The 24296-nt window shown below is 37.8% G+C and overlaps 1 protein-coding gene across 4 annotated transcripts in view; it reads left to right on the top strand.

The window, feature by feature from the left end:
• ICA1 (islet cell autoantigen 1) overlaps positions 1-24296 on the top strand; it is a 71955-nt gene that overhangs the window by 31464 nt on the left and 16195 nt on the right. For all 4 annotated transcript variants that reach the window (XM_075746101.1, XM_075746104.1, XM_075746103.1 and 1 more), the window contains exons 7-9: positions 14646-14771; positions 14955-15053; positions 22596-22690. In XM_075746101.1, the coding sequence (XP_075602216.1) occupies positions 14646-14771; positions 14955-15053; positions 22596-22690 (320 nt within the window). The remainder of the gene's footprint in view (positions 1-14645; positions 14772-14954; positions 15054-22595; positions 22691-24296) is intronic.

Here is a 24296-nt window from a genome sequence, read left to right on the forward strand (position 1 = left end):
TGTGGCTCTTTGTTTTCAGACTATATAAAGTTATTTGCATCTGTGAAAAGACCTGATGGATTTTATCAACTCCCTTGTAATTATTTGAGGAAGAGAGACATTCTAACTTATCAGGACCAAACTAGTTTACAATAGTAGGTGTCTAAGCGTGGTGGTGTGGTAATTACAACTGCAAGACTGACAGATGTGTGCTCACTACTAGAACTGCATTTAGGGCTTTTAACATAGAAGTCTATCCAAAAGCTCTGAAGCAATGCTACTTAGATGAATGTTGTCCTGGCTGCAATTTAAGAGTCTCCTAGTTGCAAGAATAGAAAAATCATTGGTAATTATTTTCTTTGTGTGTCCTTGCTTCAAGGTCTGTATTAGTGTCAACGCTTGCTGTTTTGGGTTTTTTTTTCCCCTCTTTTGGCCTAGTAAAGCACACATCCTGAGTTTGACTAATACTGAAACTTGTTACCAACAGAAAGTTGAGGCATGTATCTAGGCTTCTTTAAGTAGAAAAAAGCAGACCTTCTAGCAAGGCTAGAAGCTATATATTTATTGCCTTTATTTAAGTTGCATTTCATGTTTGTTCCCTTTTTAAAAATAATTTGCGTATTGATCCAAGCTGTGAAAATGAATAAAATTACTGTGAGAAACCTTTCCATCTCAATAGCTTGAGGAGCATGTTATGTTCTATGCTGGCTGGTAATCGGAGAGTAGCCGGAAGGTGTAAGCTCTGAGGGGTAGAGCTGCTCTCATACACAGTTTATTCCCCTAAAGACCCAATGTGAATGAGTTAGGAGGAGAGGCTATGTGCGCTCCAGCTCTTGGCTGTCACATTTCTGCCTACATGACAACCCCCTCCTTTGATGCAGTTTGAAGTTAAACAGATTAACCATAAGTAGTTTGTCTTTATGCTGGAGGAAAATAGAGGAGAAGCCTCACAAAGCCAGCAGTGGTGTCAGCTGGGATGTAGCTGCTGACTGCAGGCCTCTGCTTCCTCCCGGTAGCCTCCTTTGGAGCAAGAGCTCCAGCTCTCTGGGTCAAAGCTTCTGAGGTTGGGCCCTTCCCTACATACAGTGTGGACGCATTCATTTGGAGCTGATTTCTTTCTGCACAAGCAGGAGATAGGGAAGTTGGTAGGTGACATGTAAGGAGCATAGGGCTATGTATTTGAAGAGTGGAGGAAGAAGGTTTTTTGGAAAGGAAGAGCCAAGAGTAGCACTTTTTTGGGGAATGTGTACAGCTATGCAGAGATGCTGCTTCTCTGAAAGGTGATGCCTAAATGGAGCTGAACTAGTGCACACTCACTGCACTTTGAGATTGGCATCTATCAATTTAGCTTAGAAGTGTATTTTTCCCAGCATAAATTCAAGTAAACAACTCTTAATTTGAAATGTCTTGTGTAAACATACTTAGCATCTGTTTAATTCAAAATAATTTTTAAGACAGTTTAGTTAAGCTGCAGAAAAGTAACATACCTTCTCCATTTCTAGGGCTGTGGGCTTGGAGGGTCTTGAATATTTTAAGATGGGGCAACTCAGTAATGTTTTTTTGCTTTGTCTGATTTTTATGTTGTGCTGTGATCTTAATTTCAGTAATCATTTCAAGTGTGGTTCTGAAAAATTGAAGACTGCTGCTGCTTTCAGCTTCTTAAATTTAGCAAACTTTCCTTCCTTTTGCAGTAAATAGTGGATGGAGTTACAAAAGTGATCCACATCTTATATTTGAGAGTTGTCTGTATCCTGTATTTGACAGACATTTTTATTTGATAGAAAACATTTTTTGTTTTGTTGCAATGAACTCATTGCTGGTAGGACAATTGGATTCATATTCTGGAATTGCACTGTGCTGCTCTGTTTGTGAAAGCTGTTGTGAGGCTTAAAGCTAAAGATTTTGTTGTCTGGTTTTTGGCTGGATGAACTTGCAGGATTGTGCTGAGAAATGTAACTTTGATCAGGGCTGTGTCCAGCTGCTGGATAAGTGGAAAGGATTCTGCAGAGGCTGCGCTCTCACCAAATGGTGTCCTGTGTCTGCCTGCACTGGGCCATGCTAGAGGGGCAGAAATCACGAAGAAAATATCTCTTTAATTCCTGGTAATTCCTTAGAAAAAAAACTTCAGAGGTTTTCTGTTGCTGTTGGGCTGTACCTTTCAACCTGTTGGGTTTTTTTTCCCCTGTGAAGGAACTAAATTATTTTTTAATAATGGAGAAGGAAGTATATTCCTATAGCTGCAGGGCAGCTGTTCAAAAAGTTGTTATTTAGCACAGAGAGCAGTATTACTTGCCACAGATAGTTTTCATGTCTCGGGGAAATTTGATTTGGATGTAACAAAACTTTGCTGCTGCAAAGACGTGTTTGGATCCAGGTCTTTGCACTACCATAGTATTGATAGTAGGGAAGAAAATGTGTCAGATGTGTATATGAGTTTAGAGTATCTTTAATTGATGCGCCTGTTCTGATTAAATATCTAACTCAGTAGTAGGGCTGCTCGGACTATTTTTTTTTTTTTTTTTTTTTGAGCAAACTGCCTTCTTAAAAACAAAAGAGGGGAAAAACATTAGCTTTCTATATACTTTTTTCCAGCGGATTCACGTAGACAATAACACTGTTCAGTGCATCCATCCCCTTTTAAATATCATGGGTGAAAATTTCACTGAGCAGACAACCCTCTAGGACTTGAACGAGGAGAGAAGAGTGTTGCCTGCATGCTTGGGCAATGGATGCTGGAAGCTAAGCTAGGCCTGTCCAGGTAGATCCTGTAGGTTTTGGCAATCCATTTCCAAAATTCAAACCCCAAATCTTAAGATATATGTACACTTCTGTACAAGGGGATACAAAATTTTATGAAAGTACTGAGATCTGAGCTTCTCTGTGCACTGCAGTTATAATTGTAGAAATGTTGGAACATCTCAAAATTACCCCCACCCCTTTTCCAAATGAATCCGTGTGAATGCAAAGCTTACATACTGTCATACAGTTACAATATGTGAAGCATTTGTATGTGCATTTTGGTTTTTAGGCATGTTTGGGCATAGACAGTGCTTGAATACACCCTGGCAACTGAAACTGAGCACGCTTACAGTTATAAAATTCCATAACTCAACTTAGTTTTGAATTTTGGTAATGAAAATCTGCTGTTACATAGGTGTTGGAGATTACTAACTTGTTGGAAAAGCTCATTTGAAGTATCTGTGCTGCCTGAGACCACGGAACAGAGAGTTCTCCCACTGTGAGAAGGTCTGAATCCAGTACAGCAAACTCACAAGCCCACCCTAACCTGCAAACATGCCTCAGGGCTACCTTACTCTTAAGGATGGACACATTAGTTCAAACGAAAATTCACTGTCTGCCCATCATCTGTCTTTGTTGGTGACCAATGCTAGCAACCAGGGACTCGCATAGAGCAAATACACAGTTTTCGTGTTGTACTGTGACCATCATAAGACATAGTGTTTGGGCTTTTTCTATAAAATTGTCCAGTTGCTTTTTGAACCAATGTAAATTCTGGCCATCGCAACAGATCACCATGATCAGAGAGCTGCCCTACTGACACAGATGTTGTGTAAAGATCCACTGTCCTTGTGTAGAGTTCAAATGGCTAGTTTGGTATAATGCCCTCTGGTCCCCCTGTTGGCCGAAGTCTGGTCTTTTACAACTTTTTTATGTGCGATATGATGGACTTCTATCATAGTCTTCCTTAGTCATGTCTTTTTTTTTCTGGGCTGGAAAATCCTAATCTATCTTTCTTTTTACAGAAGCTAATTTACATCTTTGATCAGACATTCATTCTCTCCTGCTTTCTTTTTTTTCCTCATTGCTAAATCTGATCTGCTGTTGCAGATCCAACTTGGCTTTGGGTGGAAGAAAAATATAGAGTGGGGGAAAAAAACAGTCTTCATGTCACTTTATGATATTTATGGAATCACATGCGTAATGTGCGAGGAGGTTCTCATTTTTCCCCATCTCTAAAGAGACACAAGAGAGTTGGAAAAGGTACATTATAAAACAGCAGGAAAAAACATAGAGCTGGGAAGGAAGGGAGGCAGTAGAAAAAAAGAGAAAGGAGTAAGATAAATGTACATGTGTTTGCATAAAGGAGAGAGGGAAAGCTACTACGATTCAGTTCCTGTGATAACCGTCATTGAATATATCAGAAGATGGTACAACCTTTGTTTTTTGAAGAGGGGGGAAAAAAGGAAGAATATTCATGCCAGCCATAACCTCATATCCTCACAGGGGTCAGAGAATTGTTCACATCTGCTGACTGTCAATGGTTATGAAGTAAGCAGTTTTGACCATGGCTAACTCATTACTGCCAAGCTGGAGTTAGATGGCGTGTGAGCCCACAGGTTCAAGGCAGTAAAATTTTTACAGGCCGAATACTGAAAAACTTAAGAGGGAAATGTGGCATAAATGTGACACAAAGAGCAAATTTCATATTCTATCAAATAAAATCCACATAGAAGTCATGGTGCATGTCCATGACCTGCCTGTTTGGTAAATATGATTTTTGTATAATGTCTTTTAGAAAAAAATCCTCTATTGGGATTTAAAAATAACAGTAGTTAACTCAGTGTACCTAACAGCATCTTTTCTTACCTTATATTTTTATATTGCTCTTAAATAAAAAATTAAAAAATGCAGCAATGTTCATTAAGCACTTTGCTCTTTAACATGACATTCTCCTTGACCCAGGACAGTAGACATGGATTTCAAACCAGGAAGGAAAAGGTAGGCACCCAACCCAAAGTACTGAGAGGATAAGGACAGTGCTAGAAATTAGGACAAAGTTACATAGGCAGGACAAAAGAAAAGCATGAGACTCTTTGGTCAAAGACGAGACCAAAGAATGGAAGTAGTAGTTTGCTGGGATATGTTTGTATCCTGAGCACAACGGCTACATCTCCGGTGATTGGAGATACAAACAACGCGACAGTGTACGTTTGGAGTTCTAGAGTAAGAATCTCTTTTGTGTATTTAATCACAATTTCATCTCTTTTGTATATTTAATTCTTTTCTCCTCCCAGGCAGCAAATTGCTAATTGCAGCTCTGCAACTATATTTGCAAGGTTTCTGCAACAATTTTTGTGAAGATCTTCTGTAAAGATGTAGCTTAGCTGTCAGCCAGAGGCAGGAGTCTCTCAATACAGTTTGAGTGAGCACAGATCATGGTCCACATCTCTGGCTTGAAAAACTGGAAAGGGAGAGTATCAAAAAGTGTAAGATGTAACTTCAGGACATGGGGAAATTACTTAAGACGAAGTGTTTCTAAGACAATCTGTCTCATTTAACAAAGAGAAGATGAAGAGTTGTCTTGATCATGGTATGTAACTTGCTGAGGCTCCTCAATCTACTCATCAGGGGTTTATCAAAAATCATGGATTGGAAGCTTATGCTGATTGAATTCAAATGGTAAATAGGGCACATATTTAAATACTTACAGTTATTATTAGCAATAAAGGAAATTGGTTTTTGTTTCCCTGGATGTCACTTAGGCTAGGATTTCTCAAACCTAACTTCAGACATCGGCTGTGTAGATGTCTGCACTTCAAGCAGCAAGAGTTCCCTTTATAGTCCAGTGGAGAGAAATGGGCTCTTCTAGGATAATATGGACCAAGCTCTACTCTCAATTGTTTGTGTTGGCCAGATCTCCATCCACTAAAACAAGTCGCAGGGTAACAATGTGGATGATAACATCTGAGCTAGGCACACTTAGTGTATCTTTCTGGAAGACAGAGTAAGTGCAGGAGTAACATTTTGTGCTTAATCTACTGATTTGTTCTGGCCTTAAACTCTTTAGCCAAACACATGGTAACTGCCTCGGAACGCTTTTTGAGAAAACCTGCAGAGCTTCCCAAAGCTGGATCAGGTATGAATAAGCAAGGGGATAGCAATCCTGCTGTGCACAAGGACAAATTCTGGCAAAAACTGCGCCAAAATAGTGACTACAATTTTGAAGATTACTATGGGAGTTATAACGGCTCTCCTCAAAGAACTGCTGAAATGGGCCATGTTAGTACATGTTGAAAATCACAGAATCAGAGAAGATATGGGATCCTTCTCGGTGCTTCTTGGAGCTTAAAACTTTGTTACCCACAGATACCTGAGTGTTTCTAATAAAGTGGTTTTAACATACTGAAAAAAGTAAATTAACTATAAATTTGTTTTATTTAAAATAGTATTTAAAAATGCAGTATTTTTAAATAGTAGTAGTTCAAGTAAAACTAATGACAGCCGATGTGTTTTAAAAACTGTGAAAACTTAATCCAACGCAGATATACTAAGCTTTCCCTATTACATGATTACATTGTTTTCTAGGTGGATAAGGTTTTAAAAGTTGTAATTGCTAACAGATTTAAAGTACAGAACATTATCGTCCAACCATAAAAGAGTTTCAGGTTGTTCTGCTCCATTCCGGGAGATGATACTCTAATGATATAGGCATACATTCACATGTGTATTTATAGTTTAGGGTCTAAGTAATGCAACTGTGCAAAATTCCTTTAATGTAGCTTCTTAAAAAGCTCCTAATTTTTTTCTTTTCAAATTATAATTTATTCTGTGCCTTAGGGCAGCAGTGCATGTTAGAGGCAGAAGTAACAGCGGTCAGAGTATGATCACTTTCCTGATGAAAAAATAATTAACTCCCCCTGTTGTTCTATAGCATAATACAGTATCACATGCACAGGTGGGAATAGAACACAAAAAACTTTTATTTCTACTGATTTCATGGACTTGAGAAATTTGGTTGTATTATCATTTGCATGCTGCACACTAATTTAGAGCTGTGTGTTGTATCAGAGCTATCATGTGTCGGTGTAAAGTGTCCATGTGAAATTCAGTTCTGTCATATAATCCTTTCCTTGCCTGGTACACAAATATTTTCCTGTCTATAGCATGTTTATTAGCCCTTCCTGAGGGGCACAGAAGAAAAAGCAAGAGAGAAGTTTAAAATCCTACAGCCTTACCCATGAGAAATCACAAAAAAAAGGCCCCCCACAAAACTTGGAATTTTATGTAGAAGAATTCAATTTTATCTTCATACCAGTCAGAATATTTTTATATTTTTATTATAAATCAGTATAAGCAGGAAAAAAATCTCTAATACCTACAAACTCTCCAGATTCTTAGATCAGGAGCACAGCTGAAGGCTGAAGTTTCCTAGAACGTGTTCTATCCAGACACCCAATGGCAGCTCTAATGTTTTTTTAGCTGGTAGGTGTTGCAGTAGAAAAAGTTTTGTGCACATGCATATGTGTATAATGCAGTGGGCCTTTAAGTACCACACAAATGACAGAATGGTGTGAGCTCTTCATGGTCATGTTTACAAGACCGGGATCTTTAGTTGTTTTATTTTGCAAAATGGAACAAGTGGCTGCTATAATGTCATAATGTTCTGGTGGGGTAGACTCGGCTATCCCAGGGGCAAGAGGCACTCACCCCTGTGGGTACCCAGGAAGGGCTGCTTCTCCCAGCACAAGTCCCCTGTCCTTCAAACACTTGGGCTTGTGCTTAAGTATTCCGCAAGTCTGGGGCAGGCCTGTAATTTGTTCACTTCTTTTTGGTGTTGAGGACAATGGGACCAAGTCTTACTGAAACCTTCATGTGAAATAATAATGAGCAATACTATTGAAATCAAAGACAATAGTCACATATTCAAATAAAAATGTGAATTATCATCAGAGACTATTGTTCTTGTGTGCAAATTAAAACTATTACAGCTGTTATTTTGTCTCTCATTCTGATCACAGAGGTGGATGAAAAATCCTGGTTTTGACTGAATAATCTTATTTTTTGAGAAGAAAAACTAAGCGTAAGAATGCAAATTCAAATAGGGTAGAACTGTGAAAATAGCTAAAAATGTAACTGGTTTGAATGACAAAGTTTGCATGAAAGCTGCCGAGTTTGGGGGAATAACACTTCAGTTTATAATGTGACTTTTTACTACTACTTTTCTCTAGACCGCTTCGTTGTAGTATAAGAAGAGCAAAATACATGTTAAAATCATGGAGATTTGATTATTCTGACTAGAAACAAAATATGTTGTGATTAAAGGAAAAAAACTTTACCAGCGTACGATGACTTTATGGTCCTGTTTGTAGACAATTGATGTTTCAGATTGAGTTGTTTGGCAGAAAAACGTGATTGTTCTTGGTCCCAGTAAATACAGTGAAATGCTGCTATTGCTACACCAGTCCATATTAAGCTGCATTTCTCTATATTCTCTTATGGAGTGTTACAGCATTTCTTCTGCTGCCTTTTTTTTTCTTGGGTTTTGTTTTGGTGTTTTCTCTGTACCGTAGCGCTCTTCCTCTTTGCTTACATTCAGTTCCAGTCATGGACATGCTGCAGCCTCCAGTGAGAAATCTGAATAGGTGAATTAGATGCCTAAATTAAATCTAAAATCTCTGGGTAATTATGGCAGGTAATTTGCTAGTAGATATTTGCAGTTATTTGAGTAGGTACTGATTTCATTGGATTATGTTGGATATCACTGTGTTTCAGTTGAATATTTAGTTTGTTTCGCACCATGAATGTTTCAGCCACTAGAAAAATGGCCTTTGGTGGCTGAAAAGACTTTGTGCTGTATTGTATTTTGTGATAGACTTGCCTTAAGTCAACATATAATGACAGTTTTCTACCACTTCAGGACACTAGAAAATTGTCCCTGTTTCCTTTTCAGAATCTTTCTCTCTTGCAATGCAGCTAGCCTAATACGTGTTTAATTCAGCTTTCACTTATCTACTGTCTTTCCACATGAATTTGCTGATACATTTAAACTACCTCGACACAGGACACGTATGTTTTCGACAGCCATTTCAAAGTGTTATTTGCTTGTACTGCTGTAGTGAGTGGGAATTTGAGTCACAAGTAGCAGCTCCGCTCTGCTGGTCTTGCATAGGAAAAGAAGAAAAAGGCAGTCAGTACGGTAGGTGTACCTGCAGTTTTTTCTGTCCTCACATAAGAGGAGACATAACTTCTCTTTCAAAGCTCACATATTGGTTGTTCTTTTGTGGCGGAAAGGCAGAACGTACTTTGGTTGCTTTCCAGAGCAAGACAGGTAGAAATGCAATGGTAATTAAGTCCTTTATATGAATTGCAACATGACTGCAAATTTGCTTAATCAAGCTTAATAGGATGAGGTGCATAGGGATGCATGTACAAGCGCAGATGATCATAATTAAGTCCAAAATGGCAAATTTAAGAAATGTGTCATTGGAGCTCGTTATGTACTCTAAGTTATCTAAATTCATATCTCAAGAATAGTTTCATTTCTTGAAATCTGATGTACATCTGCTCAGCTTCAGACTTGACAGATATTATATGGATCTGTTACACTGTCCAAGTAGTTTTCCTTTTTAGCTAGACATTTCTCACTTTATAGATTTCATCTCCTAAAATTAATTTTTATCAGTATTTCTCATCAAATCATAAATGAAGATTTTAATGACCAGGGCTGAAGCAGATGAACAGAAATGTGCTACCTCTTCATTAACCATTGTTCTTACGTATTATTCCTACAAGTTGATGGAGCAGAGATTAATGAATGCAGTAAATACTGTTACAACCCAAGGGAACAGTTGAGTCAAAGTGTAGTCTGCAAAATGTAGAACATATCGATGTACACTGAAATCAGGTTTAGTACTATGCAAGATGTTGGAAGTCCTTGCATTGCACATGGAAAAGTTTAGTTACAGGCATTATTTTGTATAAAACACTACCTTTTCTGTTCTCTGACTAACCAGCATCAATCTTGAATTTAAAAAAAAAAAAAAAAAAAAAGAAAAAGAAAGATCAGTAAGTGCTTATATATGCTCATGTAAAAGGGTAATGGGTGCTCCTTGTCATAACACCACTCAGGCTATGAAGTTATTACAGTTCTGTGGGAACTGAGAATCCAGTTCCTTATGCTTTCTGTTCTATATGCAGAAATGCTGTAAGATACACTATACACTAAATACTTTGTCCTCAAGCTACAGCCTACTTGAGTTTCATGTAGTCTTTACAACGATCAGGTATGCCAGAAGGTGCTATGCTTATTTAATGCAGAGATTTGTACGGATTCCATCTGCTGGTAGAGTTTACCCAGAGCCCCCAACAGGAAGGTTTGCTATATTCCAGGCATTTTTCCCTCTTGATTTACTTACCCCCCTCCTTCCAGCCTATACACACGCTGTGCATGCTTTTCAGATCGAGTAAGTGAGAGGTTGGGTGACAAATTAGACTGGAAGCATCTGTTTCTGCTTCTATGTTGAAAATGCTGAGACAAAAATATACCGTATGTGAAGTGAATTTATCCAACATAAGTTCATTTTGGAGATGATGCTTCACTAGCTGAATTGTCCCTGAAATTGGGTACTACCGAAAATAAGTTTTGCATTTTATGGCAGGCTAAAAGAAACTAATAACACAGATGTACTGTGGAGGACATAAAGATTCCTTGAAAATACATGAAAAATCTGGTTTTTAGTAACTGAACATACTGAATAGGGTTTTTTAACTGGGTTTGAACATTTGGGGTTTTTAATGTTAGCACTCTTGAAGATTGGGACTTTTCTGTTTGAATATAGATTTAGGAACCTGTGTTAGCAAATATTTACGCTTACAATCAAGCATACCAGAATCTGACTTTCAAGCTCCCAGGATTTAGGATTTAAACATACATTTATTTATTTACTTATTTATTTTAGTCTTTTAAAATTATTTCAGTTTTATCTGGTATCTTGCGGTTTATCAAGCTATTGATTTAATAAGATACTGCTTTCCAAATTTACATTTTCTTATGTGCTATCTTTAAAGAATTCTATTCCATACATATTGTACTTAGATGTTTGCATTGGGAAATTAAAAGCAGGTTGCTCCAGGTCGTTGCTTAGAAAAAGATGAAGAGTATGTCAGTAGTACCATAAGATTTTCTTGTGCAGCATAAACCTCACAACTACCACCTACAGTTTCAGATGCTTAGGAGCTCTTTCATTGTAAAATATCCAAGTTGCAGTTATCTTAGTAAAATCCTGACACTTTTCAGACCAGGATTTTGAAGAAATTCTGTAAGTTCAGCTTTAATGAAATTAAATATATGAATAAAAATTTGCTGGACTGAGACCACAATGAGGTCCTGTTTCTCATGTCTTAGAGAGTAATTGCAGAGAAAGGAGAAGATTAGTATGTATTACATCAGCTTTCCCTTGAGTAGAAAACGAAAGGTTCATTCTGATAACTTGTGTGGTATTAAGCAGATTATACTTTGTAAGCACTAAGGTTTTATACCTAATTCCTGAAGCACAAGTAATCTTAAAAGATGTCTAATAATAATTTGAATTGAAAATGCATTTATTGGCACACATAATAGGCAAAAGGTCATGCTGATGTAGTATGTGGTGTTCTGATTGGCTGTCCTGCACCGCTGCTGCAAAATGGAGATTACATGTGCTCAATACATTTTCAGTATATCAAAAAAGCTGAAAAGCGTCCTTAGTTTAATAGTTCTCATAGTATCACGTCTTCCCTGGTTGGCAAGAGAAATGCGTGGCATTTGGTAACACAGCATTAAGTATTTTGAATCATCTGTTATGAGTGTGTCAAACCTATAGGTTTGTATTCCACATTGTGTTGTGGATCACCTCTCTATGAGTGCTCCAGCTTTTAAAAGAGATACTAGTTAATGTTTGGTTAAGTGCTGACATTGTTTCTTGGTAACTATCCCTGAAGACTGTATGCAGGAAGACTACAACTCAAACCTTACAGGTGTTTTGGTTTGGGGATTTTTTTCTATTAAGCAGTTGGAGTTATGAGGTAGATCCAAATCCCAGTCTGTTGTATAAAGTCCTTGTGCAGACTTGCAATTGCAGAAATTAATAATTACATTTATGAGTACTTTTTTTTTTCTTGTAGCCCACCACCTCTGACAGAGTATTTATATTACCCTGAACTAACATTCTTTGCTCACTTGGGCTATCAGTCTACACAGCCACAGCTGTTCTTTCACCAGTGCTATGATATACTGAACAGGAAAAAGATTCTGATCTCAGCTGCACCATTATAAAATATAGCTTTGTATTTGACACATTTCCACTGACATCAGTTGAATTTCTCTGGATTTTCATGGCTGTAACTGAGATCAGCATTTAGTCTCAAATCTCACTAGGTTTTTCAAAGCCCTACAACATCTCTTACTTAAATACCTTTCTGTTGTAGCAATTCTCGCTGGTGAAAGATGTAGGTAATCTCATGTTTGGATTTCAATTAGAAATTATTGAGTAGGCCCATGATTTTCTTCACAATTCTCCTTTTTAGGCCGAAGTTGTAAATCTGTGCTCTCAGTCACTCGCAGCTAAAGCAAATTAAGGATTTGAAGACCTAATGCAAGACAAAGGTGTTTTATCCAGCACTGAAAAAAGCTTCCACACTCCTGCTACTGCTCCCATCCTCCTCCGTTGCTGCTTAATTTTAGAGGCCCGTAAGCTCTTTACCCACCTGCTGTTTTGACTAGACAATTGTGCATGGGATGGGACTCCTGGCACGGATAGCATAGCGCTTCACTCACGTTTCCACTAGGCACAAGCTAAAAGAAGTAGTGTAGATCCCTTGAGGATCCCAAACTAAGAGGCAGCCTCAGCTCATGCCAGTGTAGTTCCAACTGGGGAAGGCTTTTCACAAAATACTGTACTTTGTAGGAAGATATCTTGGCAGTAGCTGCTCCTTGCTTTTTATATCATAGCTTAGCATTTGTCATGCCTGGCTGAGGAGTGGAAGCCATGGGAGCAATTTCCTCCTTCCTGAGGGAATTCAAATCTGTCTCCACCTCACCAAAACATCTCCTAGCTACCCAAGAACTCTTCCAGCTCTGGACACTCCTCTTTGGCTTAAAACTCTTCAATACGCAAAAACAACAAAGCAAGTCATCACTAAGATGCCGTAGTCTTGTGGTTAGAGCACTGGAACAAGTCAGAAGTTTGAGATGTAGCTGCTATTACCAGAACTCAAGATTTGTTCATTGATTGCTTGGTGTAATATGTGGAGTTATCCTGGAAGACTTCCCCTTCTAGGTGAATGCACTAAATACAAAGCTCTTTTATAAAGGTAGAGTATCACTGCTGTTTCTCTACCAAAAAAAAAAGTATTTTTTTTCTAGGCATCAGAGTTTTCTACAGTTAAAATCTCACCTGTGAGATGCTGCATTTATCAGAATTTTTTAATTACGGTAGTTTCTTCAATATATCAGACATGTGATATGTGCAGCCCTGTAACATTACTTATGCAGAGCTGATCTGATCAGTGAAAAAGTTGCCATGTTCCAGCAACTCAGGGGTTCCACAATTTGTGTGAGTAGGTTATCTGATGAATTTGCAAAGCACATCTTTTGCTGGTTTTCTGCCTGGTTGGAAGTCTTATATACTCTAAGTGAGTTTGGGAAAATAAGATTAGAAATATGGTAACCCTCACGTTTCAGATTGCATTATGAGGTGTGTGTGCGTCCTTACCACCCAAGAAGCATAGGTACTTGCTGCAATGTTCTGGATTCGCTTCTGAAGATCAGGACTATACAAGTTTGTCAGATCTTGTTTGATTGAGTCTGCATATTCTGAACAAAATCAGTTTGCTCTCTGAGTTATGCAAGGAAAGGAAAGGAAATGTATTTAATTTTCATTCAGTGGTTTTTTTCCACTGTCAAGGTGTTTTGGGCTAAACTTTTTATTATAACTGTGAAAGAGTTATAGGAAAATCATCATGTTTTGTGGTTTGATTGTTTCTCATTTCCTTGGAAGAAATACAAATTTTCTATACAAATTTTGTTATAAACAAATTTGTTTTGTTAATATAGTATTAGGATAGTGTACAAAGCTGTCATAAAAATGGAAGATCTTGAGTACTAACCGCTTACATCAACTTTCTACCCTGATACCTGATCATGAGAATACCAGTATTGTTGTCAAATATGTGTGGGTTCTGTAGCGGACAGTATCTTGTATCAACTTAGCAGGTGGTAGAAGGGTAATTTGAAAATGTAAAACGCTTTGAAACTGAAATTGCTCCTAAGAAAAGGAGCCTTGATATTTTTCTTACGGCAATCAACAGGAAAAGCACTCCATTTTAGAAGGAAAACTTTAATGAGTGAAATTTTTGTAGCAGTTCGAAGTCATTGAAGCAAGTATTGTCAGCAAGAGTTGCAGATCAACTTTACAGTTTGTCATTGTAATTTGTCTCCTACTTTAAGTACATGGAGACATCTCTGCTTGCGCGCCCTGTATGTTATGTAGTAAACTTTTAGTTCCAGTTTTGTTGGTCAGGCTTTGAATTGGTATTTCTGTAAAGAGATACCAAAATGAGTATATTTTCCAATTATTATCTTCTCAGTATATATTGAGTACTAATATCCATCTTATAAAGAGGGGTTAGAAAACAAAAGTTCTTCACTGAATATATTAGAAAAATAGTAACACAGAAGATAGCAAGAGCCATATTTTAGCATATGTCAGCCTGCCATATCTTAGTTTCAGTGGGATTGGTGCTACAATAAAGTTCTATATTTACTGAGTCTGTATGGTTGTCTGATTTCCCCGAAAGTTGTATTAGTTTGCTCTTTTATGAAGCAGGAGTAGAAAAACAGAGGAAAAAAAAAATCACTGCATAAATAATTGTCCCTTTGTTTGAAGGTTCAAGCTCAAGTGCGACATGCAAAACTCAACTTTGACAAACTGAAGACTGATGTCTGTCAAAAAGTGGACCTTTTGGGAGCGAGCAGATGCAACCTCCTTTCTCATGTGTTAACAACATATCAGGTATCCAAAGAAAATGTTGACATCCAAAAGAAAGATTTCCTGTTAATATATGTTTTTAAGAGATTACTATGGCAATATTCAACTGTAAGAAGATATAAGTTGTTTTGGAGGGGAAATGTGAAATTTGCACTGAAAACTGATGTTAAAGGAAATGCTGCATTGAAATTTTATCCTACCTTACAGACAACACTTCTTCATTTTTGGGAAAAAACTTCGCACACGATGGCAGCCATCCATGAAAGTTTCAAAGGTTATCAGCCATATGAATTCACTATGTTAAAGGTAAGGGATACATAGGTATGTTTGTTTGCCCAGTGATAACAAGTAAGAGATCATACAAGGACGTAAAAAGCACACACTCATATTTTGTCCATATATTGTCTGACAGTTTTATCCCTGTCCTGTCTTTTAATTTAAATACAGGTTTTCTGTTTAATGCACTTCTGGCTAGTAAGATTAAAAACTGCGTATAGAGTGCAGAGACTAAAGAACTGTTTCAAAGGAAGACATTATTCAAGGCTGCACTTAAGTATGTGTTTAAGTGCTAACTGCGATTATTCCTAAAGAATCATAAGATCCAACAGAATTAGGGATTTACGTTGCAAAATCCCACAAGACAATTAATACTATTTTGCCTTTGCATCTGTTTTTAAAAACTCACACTCTTTAAGAACACCTTATTGGACTGAATATGAGTACGTGGACGCTCAGGATTCCCACAGCTGTACTCAGACTTTTTAACCCTTCACTGCTCTGGGAGATACTGTTTTGCTTGACTAGTGGTATTTGCTGATCCTTTGTAATCTTTGAGTATAGAATATGTGCAATATCTGACTGAACTCTGAGTTCATTTTGCCAAGTATCTAAAAAGAATCACTCAGCACTGTGTATTTTTCTGGTCATGCCTGTCGGTGCAGATGAAGTTGCTTTGCCCGTTGCAATTCAAGGTTCAGTAGAGGAAGGGGAAAGCAGTGAAAAGATCCGTTATTCCCATAGACTTCTTTGTCCTGTAGTTATTTTGTGCAATGTAATCACTATGTGATTGGCTGATCCTATTTGCATAGAAGGAAAAATCACGTTTGTCTGAAGGAGGTCTGACAGAAGGGTTACCATGAGGAGGAAAGTGAGGAATGAACGGCTTGTGGCAAAGCCACTCTTTACTTGGAGAGACAACCCAGTTTGAAAACGATTACAAGTCATAGCCTCAATCCATGAAACGCTTGTGCATTATAACACACAGAAGTGGAAGTTAGGCTGCATTATGCTATATAGCCTGTGGCTACCCCAAAGGTCCTGGAAAAGAACCACCTGAAGGTATAAAGTTTAATTCACCCGAGACTACCAAACTTGTCTGTACATGACTATGCTATATTTAAAGTTGTTTTCTAGAATGTGGGTTTGGAGGGAGCAGTTTCTGAACTTTGAAGTGCATAAAGAGCTTGTGGATACTCTTACTCATGCAGCTTGAAACATCACAACAGACCAAACAAACAAGCAAATTTCAAGCACAATCTCTCCTGACCGAGGACAAAAATGAAAGGAGGCTCATAAACTGTTTCATCTTACCCAGCCTCTGAAGAATCCTGTCTTGCAGGAGAAGTCCTCATTTGCTATGAAGCTAACATAACTAAGCTTCTTTCTTCAATAGTCCACATCATGGAAGATGGGGTTTAGCCAGAACTTATGTCCAGATTTCAGCAGGAGACAGCTGGGCATAATTTTCTTGACATTGCTAGTAATTGCCTACAGACTCACCAATTAAACTCCAAACCAGAAAAGACAGTCCCTTTTGTTTCCTCGCCATTGTCTCGCACTGCAACGATGTCTAGTTCACAAGCCTGGGTTTAGCACAGCTCAGGAGCCCGGGTACCATGCTGATGGGCTGTTCTCGTGACTTCCCAATGTTAGAAGGTTTCTGAGGAATTTTTTCTCTTTGCTTTGATACAAACCAATTTCAGTCTAATTTGTGTAGGTAACCTATATTGTTGGTGGGTATTTATTCTTTATTATATTTTATATCTAAAATTATGATTATTTGAACAAGGCATGATGTTTCAAAATGTATAGTAACATTTGGACACCTTGGAGAGAAACTTGTACAGAAAATGCACCTGTTCTGAAGTGTGAAGTACCATTGTGATGGAGGATGACAGAGATTTGGGGAGGCTTGTCATCTTTTGAACTTCCTCCTGTGAAAGATTTCAGTATAACCTGAATTTGAATTAGGTTGGGAATCTGATGAAGAAATGCAATCTATATTAAGTACACACATCTGTAACAAGCAGTCCCTTGAAGCAAAAAGTAACTGTGAAAATGGTTATGAATATTGTAGTGTCCTTAGGATGCAGCCTAACTGTGTTAAGAGAATCTTAACCATTTTTATTGCTGGCCTCCTGCATGGAAAAGATGTGATTTCCTGTTTTTGCAGGGATATGTGTGCTGAGAAACAATCCTAATCAGGAGGTAGTTTTATACTACAGAATTTCATGGAAGTCTGTGCTTTCAGAAGACAGCTGCCTGGAATAAGACTATGTTACTGCCTTTTAGTATCAGTTCTTTATTTCTTTCGGTCTCTAGAATGTGGGATAATTTTCTATACCAAGGTCTCCTCCATGATCTCTCTTCCCTCAATTAGTAGTTTCTGTTTGTTTACATTAAATGATTGCTAAGGAGATTAAGTCAAAATCTGGTGGTCGCATCAGGTGACATTCTGTTGCCTAAGAGAGTAGATCTGTATTGCTATTTCAGGTGCCTCACGAGGGTAAGTCACCTCACCTCTACTTGTCATTTCTGAAGGGTGTGGGACTCCCACAAGTCCCATCTCTTCTCTGCTAGACCTGAGTGTGGAATGACAATGGATGTTTATGGTTAGGGATCTGATCCGTACCAGTCATATCCTATGTTCCTGCCAGAGTAACTATATATTAAGAAGGAGCTGCAAGCTAATTCTACATTGAGATTACATGGTGTTATTTTTTTATTTTTTTTATGTAGTATAATAAATGGCTATAGCTGATCTAGGGTAAGCATAGTTTCTGATGGAGAAACTTTTGGTCTAAAAATGTACCCAGTGAAGATGCTGTGTCTGCTGTTGACTTTATGCATTAAAAATAGACAATCAGAATATATAATTGATTAAAACATACATAAAATATTTCAACTTGCCCATTTTTGCGTTTAATCGGGAGTTACCTCATTTAGAATAATTTTCCCTGTCTTATATCTTAAAAGGGATCTTTCCTAAAAGACAATTTTGATTTTGGTCCTTGCAAACCATTTTGTCTTTTACAATTCCAGTTCTGATACTAGCAGCTTAATTTTGCTCATACAAGTGATCCTTCTGAATTAAACTAAGCATACGTGTATGTGGGATTAGTGTTTTACTTTAAAACAAGAATTTGGAGAAACTGTTAATATTTGACTTAGATGTAGATTGTCTTACTGAAAAATTAGAAGGTGCTATGTACTGGAAAATTACTATTTGTATTTTGTAGTATGAATATATTCATGTACCAGGTTTACCTCAGGAAAGAGACTCTTAAATGTCTCTTGGGATTGTTTCTGGAAAGAAAACATTGTCTTTAGAGATGTTTGCCAAACTCCCTTAATGAAAAGCAGCCCATTTGTTTTCTTTGCTTCAGGGTATATGCTGAGAGTAGTGTAATTGTGCTATTGCAGCTGTATTTCCTAACTGTGAGTTTTATGCTTGACGGAAGATGATTATTAATGTGCTAACAACTTTATGTATCGTGATGTAAAAGTATCCATTACTGTATGCATTGCTGTAATATTAAAGATGATGGGCTGCTGTTTTAGTAAAGCCTTTAAGGTTTCATTGTCTTGAAATTACCATATATCAAGTGAATTCAAATTTATTTCAGGGGCTACTTTTCATGACTAATCTCTCTTTCTAATTCCTGTCACCTTTTATTTGCCTTAGTTCCTTAAGGAATATTTAGTTGCACTTTTTACATTTTAATGCTATAATACCAAACTTCCTGAAGAGTTCCTATGAGCCTAGAAATAATAATAGTCCTGGTAAGGGAGTCAAAAGGCATAAATCTCAGCTATCCATTTATTTCCGTGCAAAGTGGAACACTGCTGCCTGCGCTCCTTAGATGGTTTAGAGAACTCTGTCCAGACAGGTCCTACAACACTGTTGCCTTCTGCTGACTTCTGTAGTCTGGTGTCCTTTCTTTTTTTTTATTGCACCATGACTTTACTCATAGGGAAGATTGTATAAAATTTTATATCTATCTCTAGGGGTTTTGGGGGGAAGGAGGGGGTGGAGTTTTTTTCTGATGAATCTCCATGAGGAAATTCTGAGACTACCTGCTTTTCCTTTTCCCCTTCAGCTCTCCCCCCAAATGAAACATACTCAAGTTTTTGTCTCCTCAGCAGTGTTGCGCTTCTCCATATGTGTCATGATGTCCTGCGATGTATCCTTGGCCGCCAGAGTTGCCCTTTGCTGTGTTGCTTTGATTCTTTCTCAGTCAAGAGGAAGCGCGTTAGTTGTCGAAGGCACTTGAGGGAACTGTGGGCAAGCTGGGTGTGTTGTCAACATTCTGGTGATTTAACTGCAGAGGACAGATTTCGCGTGCAGTCCAGATGATCTTGGCTTGACTTGAAAGTAGCCCAGATGCAAGTGAAGGAATTTTGTGCGTGAGTAGCAGTCAGCCTCGGAATGGTGCCTGAGCTGGAACCAGAGTTAACTCTGCAGCGGAGGAACGTCTTGTCAGCTTGGATATTTAGTCTGAGTACTGGGAGCAAGCAAAATATCACTCACTGGGTGACTTTTGGTTGTAGAGACAGACAAGATAGGCAGAGTGGATGCTTGAACTTGTTCTGCTAGCATGTACGGTCTTACCCTGATTGTTATAGTAAAAGAGAAATAATGAAGCTAGGAAGATGGCTTTCTAACCACGTGAGAATCCTGCCTTAAACCACATACTGTTACAGCTCATAACAAAGTCTGTGTGAGTCCGGATGAGCACCCAGAAAAGTGCTGAGAAGTTACATATTTGTCTGCTCTGAGCCAGCGAAGTCAGGATGCTTCATGCGCCCGACTGAAGTGTGCTTGCTTATCTCTGAACTCAGTCTGTGTCTTTACAGCCATGTTTAATCACTACACTTTCTAAATGATGGGTTGACTTCCCTTCTTCTGATGTAACCTGAAACAATTCAGAGACTATCATAGTTTGATATCTATGCGTGTTGACAGTAGTGATCACATTATTGTGGGTTCATGTTTAGAAAATGGTTGACAATGGCTTTTTAACACTCAGTTTTATTTCATACCCATTCTCTAGCTTTTTTAAAATCTTTTTAAAAAGATATCTCTGTAGTGCACACTAAGATGTGGAGTAGAGGGAGGCAGGGGAGAGGAAAATAATTTCATTATTTGCTGTTAGAATTTGAGGGAATATTGTTCTGAATTAAATTGTTACATTGAATTATTGCACTAAAATACAGCTGCTGATTTTTTAACAATTTTTATCATAATCTCCATTGAAACTGAAGCTGTATTTCAGAGCTATGTTTATTTTTCTAATACAGGAAATAGTAACTGCCATTATTATCATGCTGTTTCCTTCCCAAGGTACTTGTGAACTCCATTTCTATATGCTGTTTCCGTCATTCGATCACAGTCCTTTAAATATGGATTTCCTGAAACACTCATGAAGGAAGCATCATAAAATATAGTTCCTTAAAAAGGATGCTGATTTCTTTGTGTTTTTCTTGGTGAAGATGCAGAAGATTTTACTTCTGATAATTTTCTTTGACTTCTATAATTAGGCAGTGGTTAAAGTAGTTGTATTTGTTGTTCAAAACCATTACATCCTTCTTGGGGCAGGCTCTGTGCTGCTATACTTAGGGGTAGGCAGAGCACCACAATTGTTGCACCGTCACCTCCTGATTACAGTGGACTGTGTGCCCTGTTTGTAAAGGTGTCCAAGACGGTTCAAGTACCTGAAGCAGTACAGTCCCCGTACTGCAAAGCTCTGCTGTCTTTCTCTGCACTGCACTTTTGTGCAAGTATAGTGCATATTCTTAGTTTTTGAACTCTAATCCAGGTCCTCTTGGAGTTAAAGGAATAATTCCTATCAATTTTAATAGTACTAATCAACACCCAGTACAAATGCAGTTAAAGGGTAGCATATTCATTCATAGATGATCTAGCAGAGGTGACTAGTGTCCATTATTCAGAATCCAAGAAGTGCACTTACATGTGATTCTGGTTAGCATTGTTACAGTGTCAAAAAAAAAGTGGCAACCACAGCATAAGATAAATTTCTTTAATGCCTGTATTTATTATTGCTGGTTTTGTGATCCCTCATCTTTTGACACATGATGTCTGCGGTGCTAATGGTGCTTATGACAAATTAACTTACTGAGAGGAAAAAAAAAATGCAACTGCTGTTTACCACAGGTCCATTAGTTTGGTTTCTAAAACACTGAAGTATACGTTCCCCCATACAGACAAGTACTGAGCCAAGCAGAAACAGGAATGCCCCTTCTGGGGACTCATCTGTCCTGGTTGGCAGGACAGTGCAAACAAGAACCTGTGACATGCCAGGGAATGCTTTTCTTGTAACAGATGGGCTGGGGACTCTAACTTTTATTGAATAGATGAGATGGACTTAGCGGCCATGAGGTGGGGTTTTTTTGTGTTTAGTATTCTGATGAAACATACTACGATTTTGTTAAAACCTCAGATGCAAAACCCCTACATTTCTGTGTTCATTAAGTTTTGCGCAAAAGGAGGCTTATTCGTTTTAGCCTCAGCTTTTTGGGGATCATGGGGAGAAGGTGGATGAGATGCACTACTAAGAATATCAGTGAGACATAAACAAACTTACTTACAAGAGATTGGGACTATTCACCTGAAACATGGTTGTATTTTCCAGAAACTGACTTGAACTTTGGAAAGAGGAACATGTTTTCACCTTCACGGCAAAACCATTTGATAGAACCAAATATTCACATTGCTAACATCTGTGATTATTTAATTACAACCTTCAGTTATTTAATTTTTCATAGAGAAATCCTAACTAATGCATAACAGGGACAACCTGTAGTATATTTATTACTTTTGTATCTCAAAGAGTCAGTCTATAGTGCTTTATGTGTTGGCTTGTTCACATGTCCAAATTTTGCTTATAAAAGTGCTGACCGTGAAACTGCACGTTGTTATCTTGTAACGTGGCCTTTCAGATTGCAGAGGGACAGTAGTTTTTTATAATGCCACAGCTGGCCTCTATCTAACTAAACATCCAAGATTTTAACCCTTGTTTTCAGATTCAGGAGACAAGTAGTACCTTACCACTACACTGCAGTTACCAAGGTTGTATGAATAGCTGTGTCAGGTAAAAAAGACAATAAAGAAATAAGCAGTATATGAGGAACAAACAGATGTAAAGAATTAATTTTTCTCATCTTTAAAAGAAAAAAAGGGCAAAAAAGGAGGGGGGAAAAAAACAAAGCCAAACCCCCCAAATGGTAAAGAAACATGCTTTTAATGCCTGCTTTGCACATGGTAGCATGGTTTTACTTAGAAATATTGGAAACAGAACATGAGTTTAGAAGTATCCAAGAGTCACCTTCTTATATAAAGTGTGTTCATGTGACTTAATTTGAATGAGTATCCTGTAACATTTTTTTATTTTGCTTGTTTGAGTCAGATATCCTTTTGATACAGCTCAAAACCATTCTTGCTTAATTTATGTAGGTTCTGTAGTCTGGTTTGGCCTTAAATTACATGCTTTTGCTTCCCTGATTCTATTTTGTTTTCTTCTCTTTATTGATATTATGGTTATGATCTAGAGCTTACAAGATCCTGTGAATAAACTAACAGAAAAAGCAGAAAAGGAGGACCTGCAGATTGAGAGCACTGAATCAGTACAAGATCAGCAGAGTCAGTAAGTCACATGGCCAATATATTAAAATAATAAGTATTTTTGTCTATAATCTGTTTTCTGGTTACTAAAGTCACCAAACATTTATAAATGGAAATATAGATACAGCCAGTCTGATCACACTAGGTAATAGTAAGCTTGATAAAAGAATTCCTGAAATGTTGTAATGTGTACGTGAAAACTAATAAACTTTATGGTGAAATTAAGAGCTTTAAAAAGACCCATTAAACCTTTATATGTTTTTCATCTTTCCTAGCCTTCTCTTTTATTTTTCAGCTTTTGCTTCATTTTTTCTTTAGTAAAAGAAATGGTAAACAACTACACATGGGAGAAGATATGTGAGCATTGTATTTCTCCCTTCAGCAGCATCTCCTTTCACCTGGGAATAGGATATGGATTCCTGATTGCTTTGAGCAGCGATTAGTTTTTGTAATGTATACAGCATCAGTTTGTAATCCAATGAAGCAGTAGGTACTTAGTAAAAAGTACATCCAAGTGAGCTGATGCTATGAAGGTTTAAGTTACCTGTAGCTTTGAGGTGAGAGAGACTTATGAATGGGCTGCTGTGGGGAGAGGAGAACAGGAGAACGAGATGTGATCCCTGCCCTACGGGACCATCAGGATTCAGTTGCGAGGAGATGCAGCGCTGATATAATCCTGCTGCCACCTGTTGTTTTGACTGTCCCTGGTTAAATGAAGCACCCAGCAAAGGATCAGTTGTCAAAAAGCAGAGAAAAGCTTGACTGATAATTAGTGGATTTTGCTTGACTATTTATAATAATAGATTTTAAAGAGTTCAGTTTTCCAGTCCTTTTACTTGTTTAGATTCAGAACCACTGACCCAAACCAGTTTATAAATTGGTCAGATGTGGTGCTATTCAGATTAGAAAGGACTTGGCCAAGTACCATTTGGCAGGTGGTTGTCTCCACAGCAGGTCCTTGAATCTGCTGCATCGCATGTGACAATAATAAAGAATTTCATAAACAATTGTTTTCCTCAATGTTGAATATAAAATTCTGGAATGAGTGAATGATTTATGCAAGATGTGTGCATTGGCACCTACCAGCAAATGCATCAAATGCCATGTCATGGTTGTACTTGGTTTTATTTATGGATTTTTTTTTTGCTTGATTGTCATAAAACTGAGGGGAAAAAATACATCACCATTTTGTTGTCTGAAACAAACCATAAACAAACATTTAAGATTCTAAAAGAATTATACAAAACAAAGACTTTTAAATCCTCATGAACTTTCCATTCACAGTAAACATTCATTATACTAGAAGTTGACCTGAATCTAATTTTCCTCTGCTCCCTGGAAGCCTATCCTCAAGAGCAGGGGAGGTGGCTCCTCCCATCCTGTCACTGGAGAAGAGGAGGAATGTTCCTACACTGTCCTCTTCACCACCACATCAGCCATGTGGCTGCTTCATTCCTTACTCATTGAATGGCTTCACGCAAAAGAGTAGCAGTTTGAAAGTATATATTCTTCATTGAAGAGATTACCTTTGCATAAGAATTGCATGTAAACCGCAGCTTTTTTTCTGTCAACAGCTTTTTCATAACAATGCTGATTTGTTTGTTGTTTGGGTTTTTTTTAGAAATCTG

Source organism: Balearica regulorum, chromosome 2 (genome assembly GCF_011004875.1).
Source record: "Balearica regulorum gibbericeps isolate bBalReg1 chromosome 2, bBalReg1.pri, whole genome shotgun sequence".
NCBI classification, from domain to species: domain Eukaryota; kingdom Metazoa; phylum Chordata; class Aves; order Gruiformes; family Gruidae; genus Balearica; species Balearica regulorum.